The sequence below is a fragment of the Spea bombifrons genome, chromosome 8, assembly GCF_027358695.1.
Source record: "Spea bombifrons isolate aSpeBom1 chromosome 8, aSpeBom1.2.pri, whole genome shotgun sequence".
Taxonomy (NCBI): domain Eukaryota; kingdom Metazoa; phylum Chordata; class Amphibia; order Anura; family Pelobatidae; genus Spea; species Spea bombifrons.
The window spans coordinates 3,470,090-3,496,576 of record NC_071094.1 but is presented as its reverse complement, the minus strand read 5'-3'; the positions used below and the strand labels follow the sequence as shown (position 1 = coordinate 3,496,576).

The 26,487-nt window shown below is 41.6% G+C and overlaps 4 protein-coding genes across 8 annotated transcripts in view; 2 read left to right on the top strand and 2 right to left on the bottom strand.

Moving 5' to 3' along the window:
• VAV2 (vav guanine nucleotide exchange factor 2) overlaps positions 1-1,298 on the bottom strand; it is an 84,279-nt gene extending 82,981 nt beyond the window's left edge. For all 4 annotated transcript variants that reach the window (XM_053473520.1, XM_053473522.1, XM_053473521.1 and 1 more), the window contains exon 1: positions 591-1,298. In XM_053473520.1, coding sequence (XP_053329495.1) covers positions 591-794 — 204 coding nt within the window. In that variant the 5' untranslated portion in view covers positions 795-1,298. The remainder of the gene's footprint in view (positions 1-590) is intronic.
• Positions 1,299-8,112: 6,814 nt separating this feature from the next.
• LOC128503448 (putative uncharacterized protein BRD3OS) lies at positions 8,113-8,459 on the top strand. Its single transcript, XM_053473540.1, has one exon. The coding sequence runs from the start codon at positions 8,202-8,204 to the stop codon at positions 8,457-8,459; it is 258 nt and encodes an 85-aa protein (XP_053329515.1). The 5' UTR covers positions 8,113-8,201.
• A 3,121-nt stretch (positions 8,460-11,580) lies between these two features.
• LOC128503447 (putative uncharacterized protein BRD3OS) lies at positions 11,581-12,051 on the top strand. The gene has a single exon (XM_053473539.1). The coding sequence runs from the start codon at positions 11,672-11,674 to the stop codon at positions 11,927-11,929; it is 258 nt and encodes an 85-aa protein (XP_053329514.1). The 5' UTR covers positions 11,581-11,671; the 3' UTR covers positions 11,930-12,051.
• Positions 12,052-17,952: 5,901 nt separating this feature from the next.
• On the bottom strand, positions 17,953-25,060 carry BRD3 (bromodomain containing 3). Of its 2 annotated transcripts, none has more exons than XM_053473524.1 (12): positions 24,793-25,060; positions 24,228-24,365; positions 23,557-23,701; positions 23,013-23,129; positions 22,479-22,705; positions 21,988-22,362; positions 21,552-21,680; positions 21,171-21,362; positions 19,964-20,253; positions 19,466-19,764; positions 19,097-19,219; positions 17,953-18,742 (listed from the first exon to the last, which is right to left on the bottom strand). In XM_053473524.1, the coding sequence occupies exons 1-12, from the start codon at positions 24,991-24,993 to the stop codon at positions 18,630-18,632; spliced, it is 2,349 nt and encodes a 782-aa protein (XP_053329499.1). In that variant the 5' UTR covers positions 24,994-25,060; the 3' UTR covers positions 17,953-18,629. The 2 variants fall into 2 exon arrangements, with proteins under 2 accessions (XP_053329499.1, XP_053329500.1); XM_053473525.1 differs by having other exon boundaries at positions 22,485-22,705.
• Positions 25,061-26,487: the final 1,427 nt, after the last annotated feature.

The window sequence follows — 26,487 nt, the reverse complement described above, 5'->3', positions numbered from 1 at the left end:
CCCGAAAGGGGAGGCCGGGACCCCAACTCTCCCACTCATCGGGGGATCCACTGTGCCTGTTTTCTGGGTCTCAATAAAATACATTCCAGCGTAGACTAAGGAATTAACCCCATGTGATGAGGATACCTCGGAAATGACCAAACGCAGCTCACCTGGCCCCGGAATAACGAGCCAGGAGAAGTTTGAGAGCCCTGCAGTGCGGCACGGATTTAGAGATCAGTACCAGGGAGAGAGATCTTCGTACAGACGGCCCTCGTCAGGAGAGAGCATGGCTGGCACTAGCCATGTGGCAACGTAAAAAAAAAAAAAAAAGAAAAGACACAGCCGTGGAGGGACTGGCCGTGGAGCGATGAGCGCAATTAGGGGAATTAAAGCGTAGGTATTAGAATTCCAATACATCAACATAAATGAATCATGTATGACACATGCGTGTAATTTGTATAAAGGACCCTGCAGGTGATGGACCCTACTAACGATGAACCCACACACACTCATACTCACATGCACACACGCATACTCATTCTCGCACACTCACACTCATACTCATTCTCGCGCACACACACATATATATGTATATATTGTCGCTTTACCTGTGACATCTGTGGCCTGAAATTGATGTCCTTGAGGTCGATAGATCCAGGGGACAGGTTATGCAGGAGCTGGCACAGTAACACCCCATCTCTCAGAGCCTGCGCCAGGTCAAAAACCACCGCTGAGGGCCACACCACCCTGTGGTCTGGTGGCAGAACTCTGCAGTCAATCAGCCACCTTCCGCACTGCCTCCACTCCTCCATGCCTGGCAGTCCAAGAGCAAGGAGCTAGAAGAAGAGAGAAAAGAGAAATACGCAGGACCACCTCTGCTGGGAGTCAGATCACACTCCAGGCATGGAATCAGAGCAGAAGCAGCTGTTTTGTTTCCATTTATTCTGTAGGATAGTCCATCTCACTTCCCTCCACGAGTGTTTTTTTCCCTTCCTGTGGACAATGTGGATGGATCTCCCACTCCTGCGGGGTGTCTGTGCAGAGCAAGCAAACGTGTGGATCTACCCTCTTTACAGGGTCTCCCTGGGGGATCCTCTGCCGATCTCTCGCTGAGGGGGGGGTCCTCTGCTGATCTCTCGCTGAGGGGGGGGGTCCTCTGCTGATCCCTCGCTGAGGGGGGGGTCCTCGCAATCCCTGAGAACGTTACCCGGGTTTTAGCAGACAGACCCCAATGTGCTCAGCAGGCAGCTTTCCTCCTCAGCATGCATTGTCCGGAGTTAATATGCAACAAAGGGGTCCTGTGCATGCTCAGACCCGGGGTCTGCAGGGTGAAGGGGTCACAGCCGGGGGTGCCTCGCTGCTCTTTTTCCTCCCCACGGGCTCCTCTTCCTCCCCTTTCCCTTTCTTTCCTGCGCTCTCTGCCGGAATCCCACAGCCTGAGCTGGGCTCTGATTCACTGCGCGTGCACGGCTCCCATAGACAAGGGGTGGGCGCGCACCAGGGGCTGGGTCCTGGAGAGGGGCGGGGCGGCGGTGGGAAATGAGGCGTGGTCTCGGATCCTGCTGTCTGCAGAGTCACAGACACAATGCCACATGTGGCCCCTGGACTCACACACGTGTCAGTCAGTGTCCAGCTGCTGCACAACCTCTTTGCTGACCCCAAATACTGACCTTATTCATAAATCTGACCTTATTCATAAATAACCACAACAAACACATTATTATATATGTATCCATCCCAAGTGTCCCTGTTTTGGAAGGACAGTCCCTCCTTCGTCCCCAAATCCCCTCTCTCCTCCCCTGATGCCCCTCTTTTGTAGGAGGTCCGAATGTTTGCTGGGTATGAGGGGATCGCAGGGTTCTACGGCCCTAAAAGCCCCGATAATGTGTATAGAAACAGCAGGAAACGGCTTTATCAATTAAACGGGGTAAATAAACCCCATTAATACGTTCATATCTAGATTGTAAGCTCTTTTGACCAGGGCCCTCCTCACCTTTTATTTCTTTGAGTCCAGATGTGATGCACTACTTGTCACATTCTGTTTACCCGTTGTACAGCGTTACGGAATAGGATGGCGCTATACAAAGCAATACGTTATAATATTACACAAAAAAATAATTCTTTTTATTTTTGGGATAGTAAATTGCGGAACGATGAGGCCCAACGGAGGGATCCGGCTCGGGTCTGGGAGTGATGGTGGGTGGAAAGACAGGAAGGGAGGAGAGGCTGAAATCTCGGGGATGTGTGGGAGAGAATTTGGAAAGACGATCCGCAGACGGGGGGAAGCCAAGTTTAGAACTGGAGCTTTTGGGCAAAATCAAAATTATTTCGAAAGCGTGAAAAAGAGGAAGGCGGCGGGAGCCGGGAACCCGCCACAAACTGCATGCGAAACGAGTTAGCATGTCAAAGGGTGTCATGGCAACGGGGCAGTTAAAGGGGCAGTTTAATGTTCCTGAGACCCCCGCTATATAAGAAGAATGCACGTTAAAGAACTCATTGAGAAACCCTAACCCTGTAATATGCATTCTTCAAAACAAAAATGAATAGAAGACAAAGAAGATGCAGCCCTGTTGCTGCAGCTGCAGCTGCAGCTGCTCTCCTCCTCTGCGGTTGAACACGCCCTATCGCTGATTGGCTACTTCTCCTGCATGCAGAATAGGTAGGGGGCAGTCAAAAGAGCAAATGCATATGGGGGCACTCTGCAGAACCCCCCCCATCCGTTTGCAAAAGGACACAGAAGATTTAAAGGGACGGCGCAGCGATCGCATGTATTACCCGCAGAATACACGGATGCATGGAATTAGTCGCAATGTCTGCTGCGAATGAATGCGAGAATTCATTCTGTTCCGGGGGATCCAGGTTTGGGGTTCAATGAAACTACATTTTGGGGTCATTTCACACGCATGCGCGTCACGATCATCCAATTGGGGCAATCTGGCGAGGGTCGCTGCCGGAAGCCATCAGTGAGACTCCCAGCCCTGAGCGCTAGCCCCGTAACACGCGTGTAACACGCTCGCTCTCCTTACTTCACGGACGGGTGAATCATCGGCGGTTACATTATTATCACGCGAAGCGCTGAGCGATTCCATTTAACGAGTCGCCGGTCGGGTTAATTTGCAAACTAATGACGTTCTAATGAAAACACGGCGTCCGATGTAATGTTACACGCCGGCGGAATGCGGGGGAAAGAACGGAGCGCATCCTAATGAAGGTCCAAGAAAGGATCAGCTATACGATATATACATTATCATTCATTTATATAGCGCCATCGTATTCCGTAGTGCTGTACAATGGGATATCTATATCACTTGAGAAACAGACTACAATGTAACACATATAAAAAAAAGGTAATTTAATCAAAATATACTATTATTGATGCAGCATATAAATAAAAAGATAATAATAATAATAATAATAATAATAATAATTACACCTCGCAAGCTTTTTAAATGCATGAGAATGAACTGTGTGTTTTCGACGGTTTGCAAGGTGGGGGGGGCTTTTTTGTATTAATTAATAAAAAAATTATTCTGCCTACACCAAGAAACACAAAATTAGATAAAATACATGCATCATACTATAACACTCAATGAATATTAAACATTTTTTGGTTCGGTTTGCGTGTTGGGTTCTTTCTTACAGCAAGAAAGATATGTATTGTGGGCTCGTGTACAGCGCCAGGTACACTGTCAATTGTACTTAGGGATGCTTTGGTTACGCCTGGCAGCTTTATTGCATATTTGATGCCACCTAGTGGTGAGATGGAGTACTTTTTGGAAGAGTCGTTTAATTTCATAATAATGTTGCATTTTTGGAAAATATTATTATTAACATTATCTTATTTATATAGCGCCAACAATTGTATACAGCGCTGGGGGTTATATTACTGTATACAGCGCTGGGGGTTATATTACTGTATACAGCGCTGGGGGTTATATTACTGTATACAGCGCGGGGGGTTATTACTGTATACAGCGCTGGGGGGTTATATTACTGTATACAGCGCTGGGGGTTATATTACTGTATACAGCGCTGGGGGTTATATTACTGTATACAGCACTGGAGGTTATTACTGTATACAGCACTGGGGGGTATATTACTGTATACGGTGCTGGGGGGTTATATTACAGTATACAGCGCTGGGGGTTATATTACAGTATACAGCGCTGGGGGTTATATTACTGTATACAGCGCTGGGGGTTATATTACTGTATACAGCGCGGGGGGTTATTACTGTATACAGCGCTGGGGGGTTATATTACTGTATACAGCGCTGGGGGTTATATTACTGTATACAGCGCTGGGGGTTATATTACTGTATACAGCGCTGGGGGGTTATATTACTGTATACAGCGCTGGGGGTTATATTACTGTATACAGCACTGGGGGGTTATATTACTGTATACAGCACGGGGGGGGTTGTTACTGTATACAGCGCTGGGGGGTTATTACTGTATACAGCACAGGGGGGGGGGGTTGTTACTGTATACAGCGCTGCCCGTCCCCAGATGGTGGTCTCGCTGTACAGCTAATAATAATAATAATGCAGAAAGCCAGCATTTTTGCCTGACTGCAACACCTCAGGAAATAATTAGTCTGGAAGACTTGGTAGCCATGGTAACCACACATTAATGTAAGTGACGGAGGAAAGAAGATTAGTATGTTTATTTCTGAAGCCCAAAGCTGCATTTATAGTCGACAATTATTCTGGGGTTTCAGCAAACTACAGCGTTAAAAATGTGGGTGCAAGAAAAATGAAATTTGGGACGTTCACTGCGCCATGGAAACAATGCCTGCGGGTCATAGCAATGAAAAGCGTCAGCTGCTTGTTGGGACAGAGATGCTCGTTACTCAGTGCGACGAATGAAACATTATTTTGAGGATTATATGGTAAAAACGACAAATTCACCTCAGAAATATTCAGAAATATATAGATTTTTTTAACACATATATAACCCCAAACAAATCAACATCTTAAATGGTTGCACCGTTTAATTTATAAAGCCCTTTCCTGCTGTAATTGATTTCTATTTTAATATTCATTCTAATATATATATATATCATAATAAATTTACAATACAAAATATCATTACAATGCTAATAATTTTGCAATATAAAATATAATAGAATATTATAGGATAATAATATAGATTTATATTATTTTGGGATTACTGATTCCAAGCTGGCATTCACAGCTGCGGCAGACAGAGCGGAACTTTGGTTCCGCCGCCGTGTGTCCGGGGGGAAGACTGACTGCGGACTCCCTGCAGAAGGGAAGCGTTACCATGGTTGCAGTAGCGGTGCCGATGCACGAATGAGGCGCTGGCTGCTCGGGTGCGGCGGGTGGCCCCTGGGTGAGGGGAAGTTGAGTATATACGGCCAGTAAAGGGGCCCTCAGGCTGAAACAGGGCGGCCATTCACCGCAGTGTACACGCCTGGCTGCATTTTCCCAGCAAGCCATTTACCCTCTAATGCTCTGTAATGGGATCATGGCTGTAAGTCACATCCTGGGTGCACTGAGGGCCAGCGATCTCTATGGCAGTCATCTTCTTAACCCCTTAAGGACCGGGCTCATTTTTCGTTTTCTACCCTGTGGGACCGAGGCTGTTTTGACACTTTTGTGGTGCTTGTGTTCAGGTGTAATTTTCTCCTCACCCATTTAGTGTACCCGCATAAGTTATATATTGTTTTTTTCAGGACAAGATGGGCTTTCTTCAGATACCATTATTTTGATCGTATCATCTTATTTACTATAAAAAAAATAAAAAAAACATGGTGAAAAATTGAAAAAAAACACATTTTATGACTTTTATTTGAAAAATCTTTTACTCTCCTAAAAAAGCAAGTAAAAAAACTAGCTAAATAGATTCTACTACTTGTCCTGAGTTTAGAGATACCCAATGTTTTTATGTTTTTTTGCTGTTTTTTGTACGTTATAGGGCAATAAGTACAAGCAGCGTTTTATGATTTCCAAATCTTTTTTAACAAATCTGGTCATTCTGCCTCCATCTCCTCTTTGGAACATCTTTGAAGCCGGTTAACTCAATTTAACCCATTCAAACCATATATTTTTGAAAACTAGACACCCCAGGGTATTCCAAATGCTGTTATTTTAACCCTTTCCATGCACCAATTATACAACTACACTTTGTCAAACTTTGTAATAGTAATTTTTTTTATTTTTTTTTTCCACACAAATTGTACTTTAGTTATAGATATACAGGTTCTGGTATATGTCACTATCAAACAACACCCCAATGTGTGTTCAGGAACATCTCCTGAGTACAGCGATACCCCACATGCATGGGTTTGTCAGATTGTTTGGCTGCTAAAAGGCTACTTTTGGGGCATGCGTAATTCAGGTGGTCATTTGGTCATTCTGCCTCCATCTCCTCTTTGGAACATCTTTGAAGCCGGTTAACTCAATTTAACCCATTCAAACCATATATTTTGGAAAACTAGACACCCCAGGGTATTCCGAATGCTGTTATTTTAACCCTTTCCATGCACCAATTATAGAACTACACTTTGTCAAACTTTGTAATAGTAATTTTTTTCACACAAATTGTACTTTAGTTATAGATATACAGGTGCTGGTATATGTCACTGTCAAACAACCCCCCAATATGTGTTCAGGAACATCTCCTGAGTGCAGTGATACCCGACATGCATGGGTTTGTCGGGTTGTTTCAGATTTAAAATGCCACATTTGGGAAGTGCGCTTTTTTTTCTCCATTTTGGTCAGTCTGTACCAATGCCCTATCTGTGAGCTTGGCCACTCCAATTTACCCCATCAGCCATTTTTTTTATATATTCGACACCCCTTGGGTATTTGAAGTGCTTTTATTTTAACTCTTTGAGATTTTTGAGAAATTTTAGCACTTGCTCAAGTTTTTTAATACTTTTTTTATATTTTTTTTTACACATTTTGCTGGTACTGGATGGTTCATCTAGTGGCATCACTGCATAATTATTTTTAAATGTTAGCACATTTTTTTTTTTTTGAATATTTTACTAATCACATAGTGATTAGAAAGCTGGGCTCCATTGACTTGCATGGTTGAATGCAGTACCTGTATTCAACCAGCAAGTGGAGCCAGTTCTCTAGAGGGTCTGGAGACCCTCTAGCGAACTTTTTCGTCTCTATTGTTTTATTTCCCGGTCCGCCGCCATCTTACTTGATGGCGAAGATCACCGGCAGCTGCGGCTGTGACCGCTCTCCGGAGCGGTCACAGCCCACCTAAAGGTAAGTGTTTGGTGTCGCTGGATGCCTCCTGATCGAGGCATTCCAGCGACACCATTTAAGTTGATCGTTGATCGCCTCCTAAACGCTTTTAAAACGGGCGTCCGCCGCCATACAATGTATGGCGGCTGTTGACGCCCCGGGGAGGGGCCAGACATGGCCCCCGATGCCGATCTCGGCCTTGCTGAATGCCTCGACATCGAGGCATTGCAGCAAGGCCGTTTAAGCGAAGAAAGTGATCATTGATCACTTTCTAAGCTTATTTAACTTTTTGACGGTTCAGGACCGTCAAAGGTCATTTAGTGACCTTCTTGTCATGACGGTCCTGAACCGGCAAAGGTCGCGAAGGGGTTAATGCATACCTCCCAAGTGTCCAGAATCACTGTGTCCCCTTTTCCTCCCCATTTGTCCTTTTCTAGGAGCTTTTTCTTGGTGACTTGGAGCTCTAATACCAGCTCACCCAGTTCCAAACAGGACACCAGATAATCCGATGTGGGCACCAGATGGGCAAATAATTCATAGATCTACCCCAGCTGCATTCATACTTCAGCAGAAAACGATCAGATCTCCGGCTACGGTCACCTCTATTATATTCTATTAATAGCGTCTCATGCGGAGTCTGACAGTTTTGCTCACGAAAAGCATTTTTTTTTAAAACATAGAATAATAAACTTATATATTTCGCTTTTTTTTCAGATGCAAAAACCGTCGGCGTGAAACAAACAGAAGAAATAAGAAAACAGAGGTCTGACCCCTTCATGGAGATGAACAGCAACGACCTTAAGATTTCAACGCAGTGACATCGTTTCCACGGGGAGAACGTTAGAAGACGCATCTGTCACATCTGTCTGTTCCCTTGCCAGACTTTCTTATAATGCCACCTTTACCCCCTGTCTGTGGTGAAGCCAAAGTGTGCCCTTGAAGGCAGACATTACTAATTAGTGTTTAGAAGATCGCCCCCCAAAACAAAAAAGGTATGAGCGGAGGGCGAGTGCCGCTGGCGGAGAAAGCCTTGTCCGAAGAGTACGCCAGAGTGAGGTACCGGGACACCTCTCTGCTTATATGGCAGGAACAGCAGAAGGAGCTGGAGACGGCTCCTCCGGGTACATATCTGAACCGCAGCCAGAGCACGTGGTATTCGCAGTACGGGAACCAGCCCATATTAATCCGGGACAAGAACACTCTGAGCGTTTCGCAAGACACCGGACGATCAAAATGCTGCTCTGTAATGTGATCTGCCGTGTTAGAAGATATTTAAGCACTTTTGGTCACCCCAAGTTTGTGTTGCACTTATGTTATGGTACATGTATTGTCACAGTATTACACGCTACATTACTCTTATGTTTTTTCCGCACGGTAGAAGCATTGTCATTGTCTTGTGTTGTCTGAGGTCCCCCCTCCCCTTGCAAATGCCAAAATTGTAGATTTCAGGTTGCTTTACCAAAACAGAAACAAACCCAGCCAGACTTCACCGTGGTGGTATTATTATTCTTATTCTTTTATTTACAGTATATATTCACAGCCTTGATTTATCTCCCAATCCCATCAGTAAAGAGGGGGGGAGCGTACCAGGTCCAAGTTCCGTTAATTAGCGGTCAACATTTAGGATTTTAGTATATTTTAAAAGCTAAAGGAGCATCTGTAGGAGATCAGCCAAAACCCTTCATGGACATTTCAGCTTCTTGTGTCTCAGACCCACACCGCAGTCCTTTTATTATCCAGGCATCGCAGTGATGGGAAAATTAAATTCTTTTAAAAAGAAACGTAATTAACAGCGTTTAAGTCTAAGTCTGCCACAACAGTATTTTTTGGATCAGTACGGGGATGAACCCCAGTTTTTGAGTCGTCGTGGGAGATCTTGGCTGTTTAGTAATTTATGATTTAAGGATCAGAGCCGAATGTACATTAAAGGCTACGTTCTTGAAGTTGCAGGGTAGCTGCCAACACCTTGATATGAAATGTGTAGCACCCAGTATACAAAGTGTTAAACTTTAAGCCGTTCAATGACCGTGTATGTTTGCTAAGGGACCGTAATAAAGCTGCTGTATTCCTTGCCGTTTCAATAAAGGGACAGTAGTGGAAAAATGTGTGTTTTTGATACGGAGGGAGAGGTTAAAAAAAATGTTCATCCATCACTGAAATCACTGCCAGGTAACTCAGTCTGAACTTCTAGCGGATCTGAACGTCAAATATCCTGCGATTATCCTACAAGAGCTCATTCCGGTATAACGGAGGTAACGCAACTACGCTTCGCCAAACCTTCCAACAACTCACCCATTCGCGAGACGCCAAAGAGCTGTCAAAATTCTTTCAAGGTGTTCATCATAAGTCTCCAGTCGAGATTCACTTCCATATCATTTGGTCGGCAGCCCTATCGATGTTAATGGGAGTCCGGGGGCGACGCGTCTCTTCCAGCCATTTACTGTATCGAGTATCCACTCGGCTTGTAGAATTCCAGTAAACACTCACGGTTGCCGCGCTCGATGGCAGTTGAGAATTTGAGTCGCCTTGATGGTCGAGTTCACTTTAACAAATAGATGCTCAAATTCAACCAAAATGGTCGAGACCCCATTCTAAGGGGTATCGCATATTTTAATGTATAAGGGGTTATTACTGTAGACAGCGCTGGGGGGGTTATATTACTGTAGACAGCGCTGGGGGTTATATTACTGTATACAGCACTGGGGGGTTATATTACTGTAGACAGCGCTGGGGGTTATATTACTGTAGACAGTGCTGAGTGGTTATTACTGTATACAGCACGGGGGGGGGTTGTTACTGTATAAAGCGCTGCCCGTCCTCAGATGGTGGTCTCGCTGTACAGCTAATAATAATAATGCAGAAAGCCAGCATTTTTGCCTGACTGCAACACCTTAGGAAATAATTAGTCTGGAAGACTTGGTAGCCATGGTAACCACACATTAATGTAAGCGACGGAGGAAAAAAGATTATTATGTTTATTTCTGAAGCCCAAAGCTGCATTTATAGGCGACAATTATTCTGGGGTTTCAGCAAACTACAGCGTTAAAAATGTGGGCGCAAGAAAAATGTAATTTGGGACGTTCACTGCGCCATGGAAACAATGCCTGCGGGTCATAGTAATGAAAAGCGTTAGCTGCTTGTTGGGGCAGAGATGCCCGTAATGCACTCGGTGCGACGAATGAAACATTATTTTGAGGATTATATGGTAAAAACGACAAATTCACCTCAGAAATATATAGATTTTTTTAACACATATATAACCCCAAACAAATCAACATCTTAAATGGTTGCACCGTTTAATTTATAAAGCCCTTTCCTGCTGTAATTGATTTCTATTTTAATATTCATTCTAATATATATATCATAATAAATTTACAATACAAAATAGCATTATAATGCTAATCATTTTGCAATATAAAATATAATAGAATATTTTAGGATAATAATATAGATTTATATTATTTTGGGATTACTGATTCCGGGATGGCATTCAGCGCTGCAGCAGACAGAGCGGAACTTTGGTTCCGCCGCCGTGTGTCTGGGGGGAAGACTGACTGCGGACTCCCTGCAGAAGGGAAGGGTTACCATGGCTGCAGTAGCGCTGCCGATGCACGGATGAGGCGCTGGCTGCTCGGGTGCAGCGAGTGGCCCCTGCGTGAGAGGAAGGTGAGTATATGCGGCCAGTAAAGGGGCCCTCAGGCTGAAACAGCCCCGTATCGAGGCCGGGAGAGGAGGGCGGCCATTCACTGCAGTGTACACGCCTGGCTGCATTTTCCCAGCAAGCCATTTACCCTCTAATGCTCTGTAATGGGATCATGGCTGTAAGTCACATCCTGGGTGCACTGAGGGCCAGCGATCTCTATGGCACTCATCTTCTTAATGCATACCTCCCAAGCGTCCAGAATCACTGTGTCCCCTTTTCCTCCCCATTTGTCCTTTTCTAGGAGCTTTTTCTTGGTGACTTGGAGCTCTAATACCAGCTCGCCCAGTTCCAAACGGGACACCAGATAATCCTATGTGGGCACCAGATGGGCAAATAACGCGTAGATCTACCCCAGCCGCATTCATACTGCAGCAGAAAACGATCAGATCTCCGGCTACGGTCACCTCTATTATATTCTATTAATAGCGTCTCATGCGGAGTCTGACAGATTTGCTCACGAAAAGCATTTTTTTTAAAAACATAGAATAATAAACTTATATATTTCGCCTTTTTTCAGATGCAAAAACCGTCGGCGTGAAACAAACAGAAGAAATAAGAAAACAGAGGTCTGTCAACGCAGTGACATCGTTTCTACGGGGAGAACGTTAGAAGACGCATCTGTCACATCTGTCTGTTCCCTTGCCAGACTTTCTTATAATGCCACCTTTACCCCCTGTCTGTGGTGAAGCCATAGCGTGCCCTTGAAGGCAGACATTACCAATTAGTGTTTAGAAGATCGCCCCCCAAAACAAAAAAAAGGTATGAACGGAGGGCGAGTGCCGCTGGCGGAGAAAGCCTTGTCCGAAGGGTACGCCAGACTGAGGTACCGGGACACCTCTCTGCTTATATGGCAGCAACAGCAGCAGAAGCTGGAGACGGCTCCTCCGGGTACATATCTGAACCGCAGCCAGAGCACGTGGTATTCGCAGTACGGGAACCAGGCCATATTAGTCCGGGACAAGAACACTCTGAGCGTTTCACGAGACACCGGACAATCAAAATTCTGCTCTGTAATGTGATCTGCCGTGTTAGAAGATATTTAAGCACTTTTGGTCACGCCAAGTTTGTGTTGCACTTATGTTATGGTACATGTATTGTCACAGTATTACACGCTACATTACTCTTATGTTTTTTCCGCACGGTAGAAGCATTGTCATTGTCTTGTGTTGTCTGAGGTCCCCCCTCCCCTTGCAAATGCCAAAATTGTAGATTTCAGGTTGCTTTACCAAAACAGAAACAAACCCAGCCAGACTTCACCGTGGTGGTATTATTATTCTTATTCTTTTATTTACAGTATATATTCACAGCCTTGATTTATCTCCCAATCCCATCAGTAAAGAGGGGGGGGGCGTACCAGGTCCAAGTTCCGTTAATTAGCGGTCAACATTTAGGATTTTAGTATATTTTAAAGGCTAAAGGAGCATCTGTAGGAGATCAGCCAAAACCCTTCATGGACATTTCAGCTTCTTGTGTCTCAGACCCACACCGCAGTCCTTTTATTATCCAGGCATCGCAGTGATGGGAAAATTAAATTCTTTTAAAAAGAAACGTAATTAACAGCGTTTAAGTCTAAGTCTGCCACAACAGTATTTTTTGGATCAGTACGGGGATGAACCCCAGTTTTTGAGTCGTCGTGGGAGATCTTGGCTGTTTAGTAATTTATGATTTAAGGATCAGAGCCGAATGTACATTAAAGGCTACGTTCTTGAAGTTTCAGGGTAGCTGCCAAGACTTTGATATGAAATGTGTAGCACCCAGTATACAAAGTGTTAAACTTTAAGCCGTTTAATGACCGTGTATGTTTGCTAAGGGACCGTAATAAAGCTGCTGTATTCCTTGCCGTTTCAATAAAGGGACAGTAGTGGAAAAATGTGTGTTTTTGATACGGAGGGAGAGGTTAAAAAAAATGTTCATCCATCACTGAAATCACTGCCAGGTAACTCAGTCTGAACTTCTAGCGGATCTGAACGTCAAATATCCTGCGATTATCCTACAAGAGCTCATTCCGGTATAACGGAGGTAACGCAACTACGCTTCGCCAAACCTTCCAACAACTCACCCATTCGCGAGACGCCAAGGAGCTGTCAAAATTCTTTCAAGGTGTTCATCATAAGTCTCCAGTCGAGATTCACTTCCATATCATTTGGTCGGCAGCCCTATCGATGTTAATGGGAGTCCGGGGGCGACGCGTCTCTTCCAGCCATTTACTGTATCGAGTATCCACTCGGCTTGTAGAATTCCAGTAAACACTCACGGTTGCCGCGCTCGATGGCAGTTGAGAATTTGAGTCGCCTTGATGGTCGAGTTCACTTTAACAAATAGATGCTCAAATTCAACCAAAATGGTCGAGACCCCATTCTAAGGGGTATCGCATATTTTAATGTATAAGGGGTTAATACGGTGCATGACTATGAAGACGTTTGGGTTGTCACTCCATGGCCTGTTAAACCTTTGCCAACGATGAAAGAGTTGGTTTTCTGCACAAGTCGTCATCGCTTCAGACAAGATGTGCAAACCTATAAGTATCTTCTATACAAGGACGTGCATCTAATACCAAGTGCATCCGGATCCTGACTTTATCCAGAAAGAAAAAAAAAAAAGGATTTAAGATCTACGAAGATGATCGCCAACGGGACCAACGTGTCCGTGGCCCAGGTGGATTAGAATGGCTGGTGGCAACTTTCCATTACTCTTTCCTCCCAAAACCATAATGGAGTCATGGGGGGGGGCATCTTTTGGATGGGACAAGCAGCATTTGAAGTTTAGGCAAAACATTCACGGCTGAAATAGTTTTAATGGGTTAAGTGGGTTCTATCTCGGACTTTCACCAATAAGACATCTCAACGGCTGTTTAAAGAGACGTCTGTGATTTCTTAGTATGTTTAGCATCTCGAGAACCCCGGGTCCGCTTTCCACAACTGTTCTTTGCCTTTCAACCAACCTAACCCCAATTTGTTCAAAAATGTATTTTTATCGCTATAAAAAGGTGCATTTTATGCAACTTTGGCCAATTTTAGAAGCTGCACAACTTATTTATATCCTAAATTTCCTCAATTATAGTACAAATAATTATTAATATATATTTATATATTTTTAAATATATTCTCTGTGTGTAAATTCATCTAAAAACGTGCATGGGATTAAATTATTTTTGGGATGTAACCATATTTTTAGCCTCCAGAAAATGGAAGTGAATGAAAAACATAAGACGGCCTTTTTTTCTTCTTTTTTTTTTTTAGTTTATTATGAAAAAACAAAATGCCCGGGAAGGCTGATAATTACCAGAACATCAAAGGAGTACGTTCTACTTTTTTTTTTTTTCTTTTCAATTTCTTATTGTTGTGTTGAGGCCAGCATTGCAATAAACAAGCTAAAAACTACTTACATTGACTTGTTCTCAATAACTGACATTTACAGTAATATACTATAAACAGCACTAAAAATCTTCGGAAAAGTTACAGTAAACTTGCATGCACATCAAAAAAAAAAAGTTTTTTTTTGAAAAATAAAGTTAAGCATTTAGAGCAGATCTAAAAAATGACAAAATACATAGGGGCTAGAAGATAAATTTTCAATAATTCCATTTTTTTCCCCCCAGATTGAACCACAATCCTAACTGGCAGTAAAAAAAAAAAAAAAAAATTAAAAAAAAATTCTTAGTTCTTAGCCACCTAATTTTGTGGTTTAATTTCAACAGAACAAAAATTAGATATATATGTATAAAAAAATAAAATATAGTGGAAGTGAATTGTGCACAAAATACACAGCATAAAACTGCTCTATGTCAATTCTACAGAGATTTACAGCCGGTTCTAGCTTTCAGGTTACAACTGTATATATTTTTTATATCAAACCATTCTATTTTATACTAAAATAAGCCCACTGCACCATTTGTCTGCCATATACACGATTTCTTAAATAAAAAGATAAACCAGTATAGTAAAAAAAAAAAAAAAAAATATAATAATTACAGAACTGCGTACAAAAAAATAATAATTACAGAACTGTTTGTAAAAAAAAAAAAAAAAAAAAAAAAAAAATGGAAAAAAAATTTTTATGGAGTCCCTGCAGAACTGAAAGTTTTCTTAACAGTCAAAGGAAGCCGATCTATAAAACTTTTTTAAAAAAAATATATGTAAATTACTAGTTTGGGTTTCTGCAAGTGTTTTTTTTAATATAGGAATATAAATTATAGACATTTCCACTGAAATCTGTAAGATTTTGGTAAAAGAGTTGGTTATGGACTATGAGCACTTTAGGCATTGAAGCGAACTTAAAAGCCTTAAGTAGTATGAAAATATTTCCGTAACGGGGTTGATTCTGTTACTTTATTTGATTTTTTGTTTGAAATTGTATTTATATATTTTGAGTTTTCTGCAGGGTAGATTTCCTGTTCCGTTTGTGTTTTCTTCCGTGGTTTGTAATTATGTAACGATCTAAGGTTTATCAGTAAGGGTCCCGGCGTCAGAATTCACTCTAGGACCCTTTGTGTGGATTTATAAAAACGCTACATAATTCTGTTGTATATTCGGCAAAGCGGTACGAGTTCACAAAAAATGCATCTTGCAGCCTTAAGAAAAGATTTGACCATGAATTATACAGACCTAAGGTGTGTGTGAAATTACTAAATATTATATATATATATATATATATATATATATATATATATTATATTATATATACACACACATATTTTACACACTACTCAAAAGTTTGGGGTCACTCAGCTGTTTTCATGGTAAAAATGGACATTTCTAGCTGTAACAATTGCCTTTTAAAAGTAAACTTGGATCAGCGAACACAACGTGCCATTGGAACACAGGAGTGATGGGAGTGATAAAGAGTGATGAGTGCCTATGAAGAGATTCCATTAAAAAACAGCCGTTTCCAGCTACAATAGTCATTTACATTAACCCCGTCTGCGCTGGATTTCTGATCCATTTCATGTTCATGTTTTAATGGACAAAATATGGTTTTAATAAAAAAAAATGGAAATTTCTAAGTGACCCCAACTTTTGAATATATATAATTATTAATATATATATATATATATATATATATATATATATATATATATATATATAAACACACAGAAACACAAAGAGCTGCCATTATACTTTGCCAAGAGTTAAATAAACCGACAATCTCCCAATTTGTCACTTTACAAGACGAGGCAAAATGGCTTAATAGGGAAAACGGCCGAATCATCCAACCCCGCGAGCTAGCATCTATACAAAACTACAGCGGCCTTAGCCTGCATGGAACAATTTTAACAGTTTTTAACCATTAGAAGTTGTAATTAGGGTTTATATCAAGGGCTATTAACACGAACCACTAAGCAGCGGCTCAAACATTTCCTTTAAAACCTAGGGAAAAAAAATTAAGAATTGCTTACACAACTCTTCTTCTTCCTTAACCCCTTAATGACAAAGCCCGTACATGTACGGACTCAAAAAGCATTGTTTTCAATGGGTTTAGAAACCGCCCATTGTCCTTAAGGGGTTAAAAGATTTGTTTTAGGTATCTCCGGGATGTATCAGCTCTCATAGCTTAGTTAGTACGTAGCATGGCAAAGCTTACATAGAACTTATAATACGGAAAAGCTGTGTTTTTACTGTATTTTAATATGACCATTATTATTTTTGTCCCTAGCCACAATTAAAGGCATAATAAAAACAGATTCTAACACCTTGGCAATTAAAAGGAGACAGATTAAAAAAAAACAAAAAAAAAACCCACAAAATATATATTTTTTTCATTTGTATGTTGTAACCAATTTTGAACGAAGCTGTACTAAAAACTCTGGCTTACAAAGACAAACACTACAGAGCAACAGTATTGTACTAAAAAAGAGATAAAAACATTTAAAATGATATATAATGGTCAGAAAAATGTTCCCCAAAATCCCTTTAAATCTGGCAAAGCCTGTTGTACTTTTTATACTAAAGACACGAAAGAAAAAAAAAAAAAGTTTTAACAACCAAGAAAGAAAACCTCTGCATATTATACAATAAAATGCAACAAAATCTATACATTTTGCCTCGATACATTAAACGTTACACCGGGAAATCCCTGTTAGTAAACTAGTTTGAGTTCCACCAACACATTTGTGACAAAATACAAAAAAAAAAATAGGAATAAAATGAATATTTATATATTTATAAAGTTTGCTGCAGTTTTTTTTTGAGGGGTAGAATCTTATAAACTGTACAGAACCAAATGAGGACCGGCAGCAAAAAAAAAAAGATAAAAAAAATCTAAATACACAAAGCAAAAAAAAAAAAAAAAAAAAGCTAAAAAGCAAGCATAAGCCGTTTTGGAGAATTTTCCAGATTTTGCTAGAATGAGCAAAAGAAGCTTTATGTTTATCACAAATATTAGCACCGAAATCAGTATGATGTTAAATGTACCATCTGATGCCTGTAACAGGAAAGAAAAACAATATATATATATATATTTTTAGTGAATATAAGTAATATTTTCCAAATAAATCAGAAATCGTTATAATCGAATGTTGGAAACATAACGTAAAAAGAGTACCCATCCCCCCCCCCGCTTTAAATGAGCTAAAATTATGGAAATGTCTAAAATCCGGTTGGGTCTGTTTATGTTTAAAGAGGACTTAAATTAACAAATTTCATTAATAACTAAAAGCTTAAGAGGGCCATTTTTGTAGAAAACGCATCGCTGTTACTATGTAACATTTTCAACATTTGTTTTTTTTTTTTAATTAAAAATAAAAAAAACTCCACTATCTCCTCAATTTACAGTATTTTCAAACGTTTTGCTTTTTTTTTTTTTTTTTGTCGTTGCACGTCTTTTGAAAAAGAAATACCATTCTAGAACAAAATGGTTTCGCGCCCCTAAAATGAAGGAATGTGGAACAGGGGAATTAATTTGGACCGTCAAAAAAAAAAATATATAAAATAAAAATAGGGGAGGAAGAAAAAAAAAAAAAAAAAAAAAAAAAAAAAATTTATAAAATTAAGGGTTTGTTTTGAGGTAATTAGGGGGAAAATGAGTAAAACATGGAAGAGAACAATTCCACCCAAACAGCAACTTATATTAGTATTTTTATGTTGTAGCTGTTACCTACAAGTGTCCTGTGCACAGTTTGTCCATATTTCACTGAAACGTAGGGGAAAACCCCCCCAAAAAACAACAAAGTAAGCACACAACTGTAAACGTGTAACAGCGCTAATCAGTTCCGCAAGGATGAGAGTTACAAGGCAAATCGTCCGTCTGAGAAAGTACACGTAAGATCATTTTAGTAATTCGGGGATAAAATTAAAAATCGAGGGAGACTTCAGCTGGAGGGTTACCCAGCGATGTCTTCAGTTAAAACTTCTTTCAGGCCAAAAAAACAGTGGGAAAAAAATGTTTAAAATAAATACAAATTGTAAAATATTTTTTTTTTCCTGTGTATGCAATGTAAACCTTTATAAAATCCAATCACGGCAACAGCGTCTTTAGCGTTGCTGGTTATTGCCGACGTCTGTTTGCCATTCAGAAAAATTCAGCCATTATCTTTTTTTTTTTGTTTCTTCTTCTAAATAAAAAAAAAAAATAAAAAAAATGGTGGAGATAAAATTTGTATTTTTTTTGTTTTGTTTTTAAGTTATTTAAAACGGCACACCGACGAAGTGTTAAATAAGCCTCAGACCGGATCACTGGTTTTGTGTGCACAACGTCCGTCCGTTTTTAAAGAAAAGTAAAAATTCACTCCGAATCGCTGCTGTCTGAACTGGAGCCGCTGGAACTGCTGCTGCCCGATTCCGACGAGCTGCTGCTGCTGCTGAGCCGCGACGGACCGCCTGCCGTGCTCGATTTTTCTGAAACAGAAACAGGGAGAGCTGTAGAGCTGTCATATATTCCGGCCTCTTCTTTCATTAAGATCATTTCATTTTGGTTGGTTGTCTTATAATAGAGAAAGTGTGTGTATATATGTGTGTATAATATATATATATATATATTATATATTATATATATACACACACACACACACATTTATATAAGTTTACAATCCAAGAACAATCTTAAGCCCAAAACGGTGTTATGTTACATCGTAAATACGTTCAAAAGCCTACTGCAGGGAGAAAACCAAATGGTAGACGTTCTAGGTGCAGCCAGAAGCGATAGTAAAGGAGATGACTTTTTATTAAATGCCCCAAGTTTGCGGACGGTACCTTTTTTTGTTGGTTTCTTGTTATTTAACTGGCCGCTCACGTCCTGGAGTCGTTTTTCCAGCTCCTTTTTCTTTTCCTGAGCCAGCTCTTCCTTGGACTTTACAGCTTGTTTCTTTCCCGACGCTGTGGGGAGGGAAGATCGGCGATCAGCAACTTAACAACTATCTCACTATAACTATATCTACCCTGACGGAAACCACAGGCACCTCGCAGTAATCATTTGATACTTTGTATCAGGAAAAAGGAGTTTACACACTATAAAAAAATGAATGAAGTTTACAATACGTTATATGAACGATTCCATACTGGTACGAAATAATTGGGGGGGGGGGGTTTACCCCCAAAGCATCAAAGTTTTCAAAAACTTACAAAAAGGTTTTCTTTGCTTTTTTTGTAAACACGACTTGACGTATCGTTCCAGTTCTCGCAACGTGGTGGGCTTTAAAGTCTCAAAATCAATTTCAATCTCGTCGGGATTGGAGTCTCTTAGGGAAGGCTCCCGGGATTGTATGATGTGCACCACCCGACCCAGTTTCTCTCCCGGGAGCCGGTTGATATCCAGGCTGAGTTGCCTCTTTTCGTCGTAAGTCATGGGCAAGCCCTCTTCTTCCTCTTCGGAATCGTAGGGGGCTGTTGGGGGCTGCTTTCCTCCCTTTTTAGGGGGCTTGCTGGAAGAAAGAAAAACAAGAAAACGTTGTTTTCATCCACGAATAGGATTGTCTATCTTGGCTTAGGACCAAAACTTAACATACTGAAGGCCTTGGACGGGTTTAACGGTCTCCATATTCCTCTAACCACACCAACTGTACCCAAGCCCATGGCCAACAGGACTCTTACAACACGCATGATCTGGACCCAAGCACACACCTGTTGGGAGCTGCCGTGGCGGCGGCGGTGGTAGACGTGGTGGATGCGGTCGTACTGTTTGCCTTCTTCGCAGGAGCTTTTTTGGGTGGGACGGGTTTGGCCGCCTGAGCAGGCTTCGTCTTTTTGTCGTCCTCGGGTTTCGTTTTGTGCTTTTCCTTTTCTTTCTCTTTGTCCTTTTCCTTCTCTTTTTTCTTTTTCTCTTTCTCTTTCTCCTTTTTCTCTTTCTTCTTCTTTGGTTTGTTCACTGGAGCCTGGGACAGGGCAGCCAGCTGCTCGTGTACCGCTTTCAGCTGTCGGAAAATGGGACCAAGACATTCAGTGACACGGTGTGTACAACCGACCCCCATCCAACCCCCCCCCCCGACACCGAGAAAGCAACGTCACAAAATAACCAAATAAAACGAAACTGGTGGTGAAAATTGCTGTTGATAAGGACACCACAAAGACATATCTTAACACGCCTGGCTACATTGGAAAAAATATTTTGTCTCAATACTGCGGCCACTAAAAAAAAATAAAAAATACTTTTTTTTTTTTACCAAATCTTATGGAAATAATCTTAAGGGATTTGCACTATAACACAAAATAACCCCCTGCAAAAAAAATCATATGCTAGCAGAACAAAATCAAAATCAAATAACATAGTATAATATTTGGTGCTCTTCGTCGATTGTCCCCAGCAGTAAAAGACAATAAAATATTTACCGAGTGGCAATAAAACAGCGACACAGGGGCAGAACAACAGCAAAAGGCTGCTTCCGGCTTAGGGGCAATCATCGTTGTCCGTATATTTGCCCAAAGAGATGGCAACCGTAAGGGTTGCCAATAAGCACAAAACAAAAAAGAGCTGTTTTTTTTGACCAGGATCAGAGATAACACCATGTTGGCCGACATCATAACCCATAAAGCTCAGGGTCTGCCGCGCATTTAAAAGGCAATTCCTGGGGTATTTACTCAATTATAGTGCGACGGCATTCAGGTCTGCGCAGGTTTTTTTTTCTTGCCAAAAAACACCTTTAGGAACAAACATAACCACGTGTCAAGTAACAAGAAAAATCTATCGTCTCCTAAGAGGATAAAAAAAAATGGTTTTATATAACGGAAAAAGAGAATTATTATAAGAGTTCTACAGTTACAGAATTCTATACGGTAAATAACATTTCACAAGGGCAGTTTTGCTTTAAATCACCTCGGTGTCTTCTCTCACCTGCTCCTGGAGTTCGGCCAGCCGCGTGGCTCGCTCTTCCTCGGAGTCCGACGTGTCCGAGTCTGAGGAGCTTTCCTCGCTGGTGTGGCTGCTCTCTGTGCTTTTACTGACCACCGGGGCCGCGGTGGGAGGAGGCGCGGGGGGCTCCACGGGCTCGTCCGGCATTTTAGCAAATCGCATTTCAAAGACATCCTGTTGGACAGAATGCTACACGGTTAACAACCATCAAAGCCAAAAAAATGCTTCAAATAAAATAAAAAAATAAAAATTATATATATATATATATATATATATAAAAATAAATCACATTAATAAGTTTCTTTTAAACATTGAAAAAAAAAATTAGAACACTAAATTTTTCTTTAAACACCAACTCATTACCTGAAGTTTTCTGGCCATTGCAACAACTTCGTGGTCGGGAGGATTGTACTTGTAACAGTTTGAAAACATTAACCGTATATCGGCTGCAAAAGCCTGCGCATCCTGGTATTCTCGGACGTCCATTTTTTTCTGTGACGAATCAAACAAAATATATATAAATTTAAAGAAAAACGCTATATAGTCGAAATAAAACCGTTAAGAATTTAGAACAAAAGGCATTAATAACTGAATTCCAATGAAAAAAACAAAAAAAGAAACAGGTCTAAGGTTACTTCAATGCGAAAGTAGACCTTCAGTAACGATACTTCCTTGCTTGGCGTTGGCGAACCCCAAACCACCTGTTGTAAAGAACCCAAAACCCATACATGCTTTGTTCTGCTAGACGGAGCGATCGGACGAGGAGCATGCAGAGGACCATTAGGATCTGCGGACATACTTTAACAGTACTGAGATCCATCGGATGCTTGATAATGTCATGATAGTCATGCAGCTCCAAAGCCTCGGCGTCCACAGGTTTGTAAAAGGGCCAGGCGTAGGCGGCGTGTTTCTTCGACAGCATCTCCTTCAGAATAGTATCACAGTACTTTAGGTGCTCGGACAGTTTGCCCTTTTTCCCGGCGTGCTGAGGCACCTCGCCGTCTTCCAAGTCCTTCTTTGGCGGCTTGATCGGTCGCCCACCGCTCTCTCTTCTGTTGGCCACCTTGGCTTGCTTGGGCTCTGAAAGGGTGACGGGTGACTGGCTGCGGCTGGCAGTGATGGCCGAAGTCGTGGGGGTCGTTGTGTCCGCTTTCCGCTTCACTCCTTTTTGTTGCTAAAGAAGGGGTAAAAAAAAACGAAAAAAAAATAAATTTAACATTGCGACAAAAGAAAAAGATTTAAAAATGTAATTTTCAATTTTTCTACTTTTTTTATAATTAAAAACATTACCCTTACTTTGACGACTGGCGCGGCAGGAGGGACAACTTGATTAACAGGAACAGGAGCGTTCGGAGGGGCTGGGGGTGCGGCGGCGGCAGCAGGCGGCAGGGATGCGTTTGACGTTATAGTCGGCACCGGTGTGGCAGCGATGACGGGAGTCTGGGATACCACGGGGGAGATGTTGGTGAGCTGTACCGTGGGGTTAATGGTGGAGACGGCTGAAGACTGGGTGCTACCTGAAAACGAAGGTCGGTTGAGTATTATGATTAGTAACGCCGGGCACTCTGTACAAACACCACCTGTACAATTTTTGGTAGTCTCAGCACTTTGTGACCAATGGAATGCTCCCGTTCCCAACAAAAAAACAAAAGTAATGGGTTAAAAAAAAAACAAAAAAAAACAATAGATAAAATATTGCTAAAATTACGGGAGGCATAAAGCACAAAGGAAACTGTTACTTAGTTACTTTGGGGTAAATTAGGTTTTATTTTAGGGGAAAGACTTATGGTCGGAGGTCGGAAGATTCAGCTGAAAGCATCAAACCTTTGAAACGCTCCCGCCGACGCTCAGCGGCTGGTTCGGCTCGTCTACTCGCCATGCGCTCGACCACCGCGGGCTTCGGCGAGGGGGGTTTTTCAATTTGGACCTCTGGTTCTGGAGCTACAAAGAGTAAGCGTTACAAGAGAAGGCTCAATGCCTGCGTTTTTATTCTTATAAACAAGTGATTTCAGACTCATGGTAGTTGTGCACGAGAAAGCCTGCTTTGTAATAGGTTCCTATATAAATAAATATATATTTAGTAGGTGGCAGTATTTTATATATAAATATATTTATAAAATACTGCCACCTACTGGCAAGAAGCTCAAACAGCAAACTAAACGGAAACATCTGGTATTTAATTTACAAAATTAGCTAAAGAATTCACCTTGAGGTCAGAAAAGTATTAATGCAAATGGTTTTCAAAGCAGGTTTGAGCAAACCAAGTTTTTTTTAGTTATTTTCTGGGATCCATCACTTGTGTATTTGTAATTGGGTATTACGAGTTAATAGGCATCTCCCATGCCTTTTTTGTGTCAGGACTAGTTACCTGGGTTTTGCGGGGTTGTGGGCTTCCGTCCTTTACCTTTCGGAGCTGGGGGTAACAATTCAACCTCTTCCTGAGGCATCTGGGCTACTTTCTGCAGAAAGATCTTCTCCAAGGCTTGGGCCATTAACACGATGTCATCTGTGGACTGATAAAGAGCAGCCGGTTAGCCAGAAGCTCATAACCGAGGCCAGCGCTCGAGAACCTGGGATAAGCCGGAAGATGAGCCGTACCTGGCGTCCCCAAGAGTATAAACACGTATGTTCCCAGCATCATGGGGAGACCCTTAATCCCGTGAACGGGGACGCTGGCGGGGCAGACTATAGCAGATATTTTACAAGGCGTTTTACAGACACGTTACAAAGTCCTGAACTTTGCGGTCTATTAAAAGACGAGCCAGGTGTGGCGCCCGGCCGTGAGAACGCGGAGACCAGATGTTCAAAACATCTGGGTTCAGCCGGGACATAAAGAGGCTGCCGGCTGTAATTAAAACTACGTGGCTACGGCTGACGAGACGGCGCTGCTGTACGGCGCCGCGGAGTATGACGGCACTATATCAAATAAATAAGGATCATATCGGGATTATTTCTTCCTAACAATAAACATTCAAGTCAAAATGAACCTCTGTCCCCCTCGCGTGGGGGCCGCCGTCTCTCCGCAAGCGGATTTCTTACCTTGTTGTAGATGTAACAGTTTGTAAACATGGTATTGAAATCCTGCATGCACTCGTTTGCGCTCCAATAGTAGTTATTCTCAAGTCTCTTTTTTATCGTCCCCATGTCCATCGGATTCTTGATGATCTTGTGGTAGTCCTGCCGGAAACACACAAAAGGAAGAAAACAAAATATTAAAATAATAATAATAATAATAAAAGACGTTTTACTAGAAATGGGCTGGACGACCGGTGACCGGTGCGCGCGGTTTGGGGGACCGGACGCGTTTAATGCAATTAAAGAAACCTCGCTGCATGAGGCTGGTGGAATCTCGGCTCAGAAAAGCTCAGTTGGTTGGAAAGGGTTAATTATTGACCATTATAGTCTTGCTCTGGGGACTTATTTATTGTGAAAATGTGTAAAAGAACTAAAAAATTAAATATAAAAATAAATAAATAAATATATATTTTAGTAAATCTTGAAAAAGTGTAAATAAAATTTGAAATTTATTAAAATAAAATAAATTGATTTAAGCAAATGTGTTTATGGTATTTTTGGAAGTTTACGGAGGACTCTATGGACTTACAGGTAGATTTAATTTAATGCAGTCCACGGGCTGGTAGAAGGGCCATGCAAACTGGTGTTTCCAGAGGGTCTTCACCACCACGTTCTGCATGTACTGGAGCTGGTTGGTCTTCCTGCCGGGTTTGTTGGGGTTGGAGACTTCTGGAGGTGGTGGGTTGACAGGCCCCTGAGGAGCCTGCGCGGCCGGGGCCACCGCAGACATCTTGCCAGGCTCTAGATCACTTCTGCTTGCGGCGGTCCTGAAGCACAGTCTTTATGGCCCCCAGGTGGGATCGACATCCCATTTCAGAGGCAGCGACCATAGAACCTGCAAAAAATAAGTTTTTAAAAAAAAACAAAGAAAACTTCCAGGAAAAAAAATTGGTAAAAACAGAGATATATTTGACAAAATCCAGTTTGCATTTTATCAAACTACAGAACGATCCATTAATAACTGAAGATTAATAATATATTAATAATAAATAATACCTATAACAGGTTCATACGGCTGGGTAACATATCCTCATATATATATATATATATATATATAATTTATCACAATAATATTTTTATTATTATTTATAATAAATAATACCTGTAAGAGGTTCATTAGAGATTTTCCGATTTTTTTTTTTTTTTTGTAAACGTTTTTATTGTCACTGGATAAAAAAGGCAAAGTACAAATTGACAGTAAGTCACGCAGTAAAGTGGAAAGAATACAAGAGTACAACACTTCCATAGAGGTCATGTAACTGCTAAGAATACAGCGTGAAACACTGGAAAAGCGTACAAACGTCTGTTAACGTGACTTGTAACATTCCTCATACAAAGTAGCTACAAATTAAAAATGACATGCCAAGTGACACAAATGAATTTTTCCATTTTTGTTGTGGGAAGAAAGAGAAAAGAGTAAGGAAAGAGAAAAAGAGAGAGCAGGGGAGGAGTAAAGGGTAGATGAGGAAGAGGGGGAATGGAGACACCACCGCAACAAAGGACAATCGGTAATCACAGGAACAACAAAGGGGAGCCAGCTACAGCAGGAAGGAATTTGAGAAGCCACGGATCCCAAATGGCCGAGAATTTGTGCAACTCGTCACGCAGTTTTGCCGTGATGTGTTCCATAATGATGAGATTCCAGATGGCCGATCGAATATCGTTGGAAGTGGGGGGTGAGCCCTTCCACCTTCTCGCAATAGCAAGCTTGGTCGAAGCACATATTCTGTGTATAAGTTTGTGGTTGGCCGACGTCAATTTCGGCTCCTCCATGTCCATAACTAATAAGGCCACCTCCGGAGAACCTAGAAGGGGTACATCTAGTGCTTGAGAAAGATTGTGAAACGTGTCTTGCCATAACTGCTGGATGAGGGGGCAGGTCCACCATACATGGAGATAAGATCCTGAGGCACCACATCCACGGAAACAATTCGCAATGGAGGTCGGGAATATATGAGAGAGACGTAGGGGAGAAAGGTACCAATGTGCCACGACTTTGTATAGCCGTTCCTTCACCACAGTGCAGACCGTGAGTTTATGGATGTTGGACGCCGCTTTTCCCCATCTGGCAACTGGAAAAAGTTGGTTGAGATCAGAATGCCATCGCTGTCTATAAGACGGTGGTCCAGAATAACGAATTGTTAACAGGTGGCCATAGTACGTAGAGATAGCACAATTCAGACGTTGATGTGACACGAAGCGTTTCTCGAACAATGTCAAATCG

Excerpts from the sequence above, each read along its gene's own strand:
- LOC128503447 (XM_053473539.1), top strand. The coding sequence starts at position 11,672 with ATGAACGGAGGGCGAGTGCCGCTGGCGGAGAAAGCCTTGTCCGAAGGG.
- LOC128503448 (XM_053473540.1), top strand. The coding sequence starts at position 8,202 with ATGAGCGGAGGGCGAGTGCCGCTGGCGGAGAAAGCCTTGTCCGAAGAG.
- BRD3 (XM_053473524.1), bottom strand. The coding sequence starts at position 24,993 with ATGTCTGCGGTGGCCCCGGCCGCGCAGGCTCCTCAGGGGCCTGTCAAC. Across the intron at positions 23,130-23,556 it reads CACAACCCCGCAAAACCCAG|CTCCAGAACCAGAGGTCCAA; the intron begins GTAACTAGTCCT and ends TACTCTTTGTAG. Across the intron at positions 21,681-21,987 it reads TGGATCTCAGTACTGTTAAA|AAAAAAATGGACGTCCGAGA; the intron begins GTATGTCCGCAG and ends GATTCGTCACAG.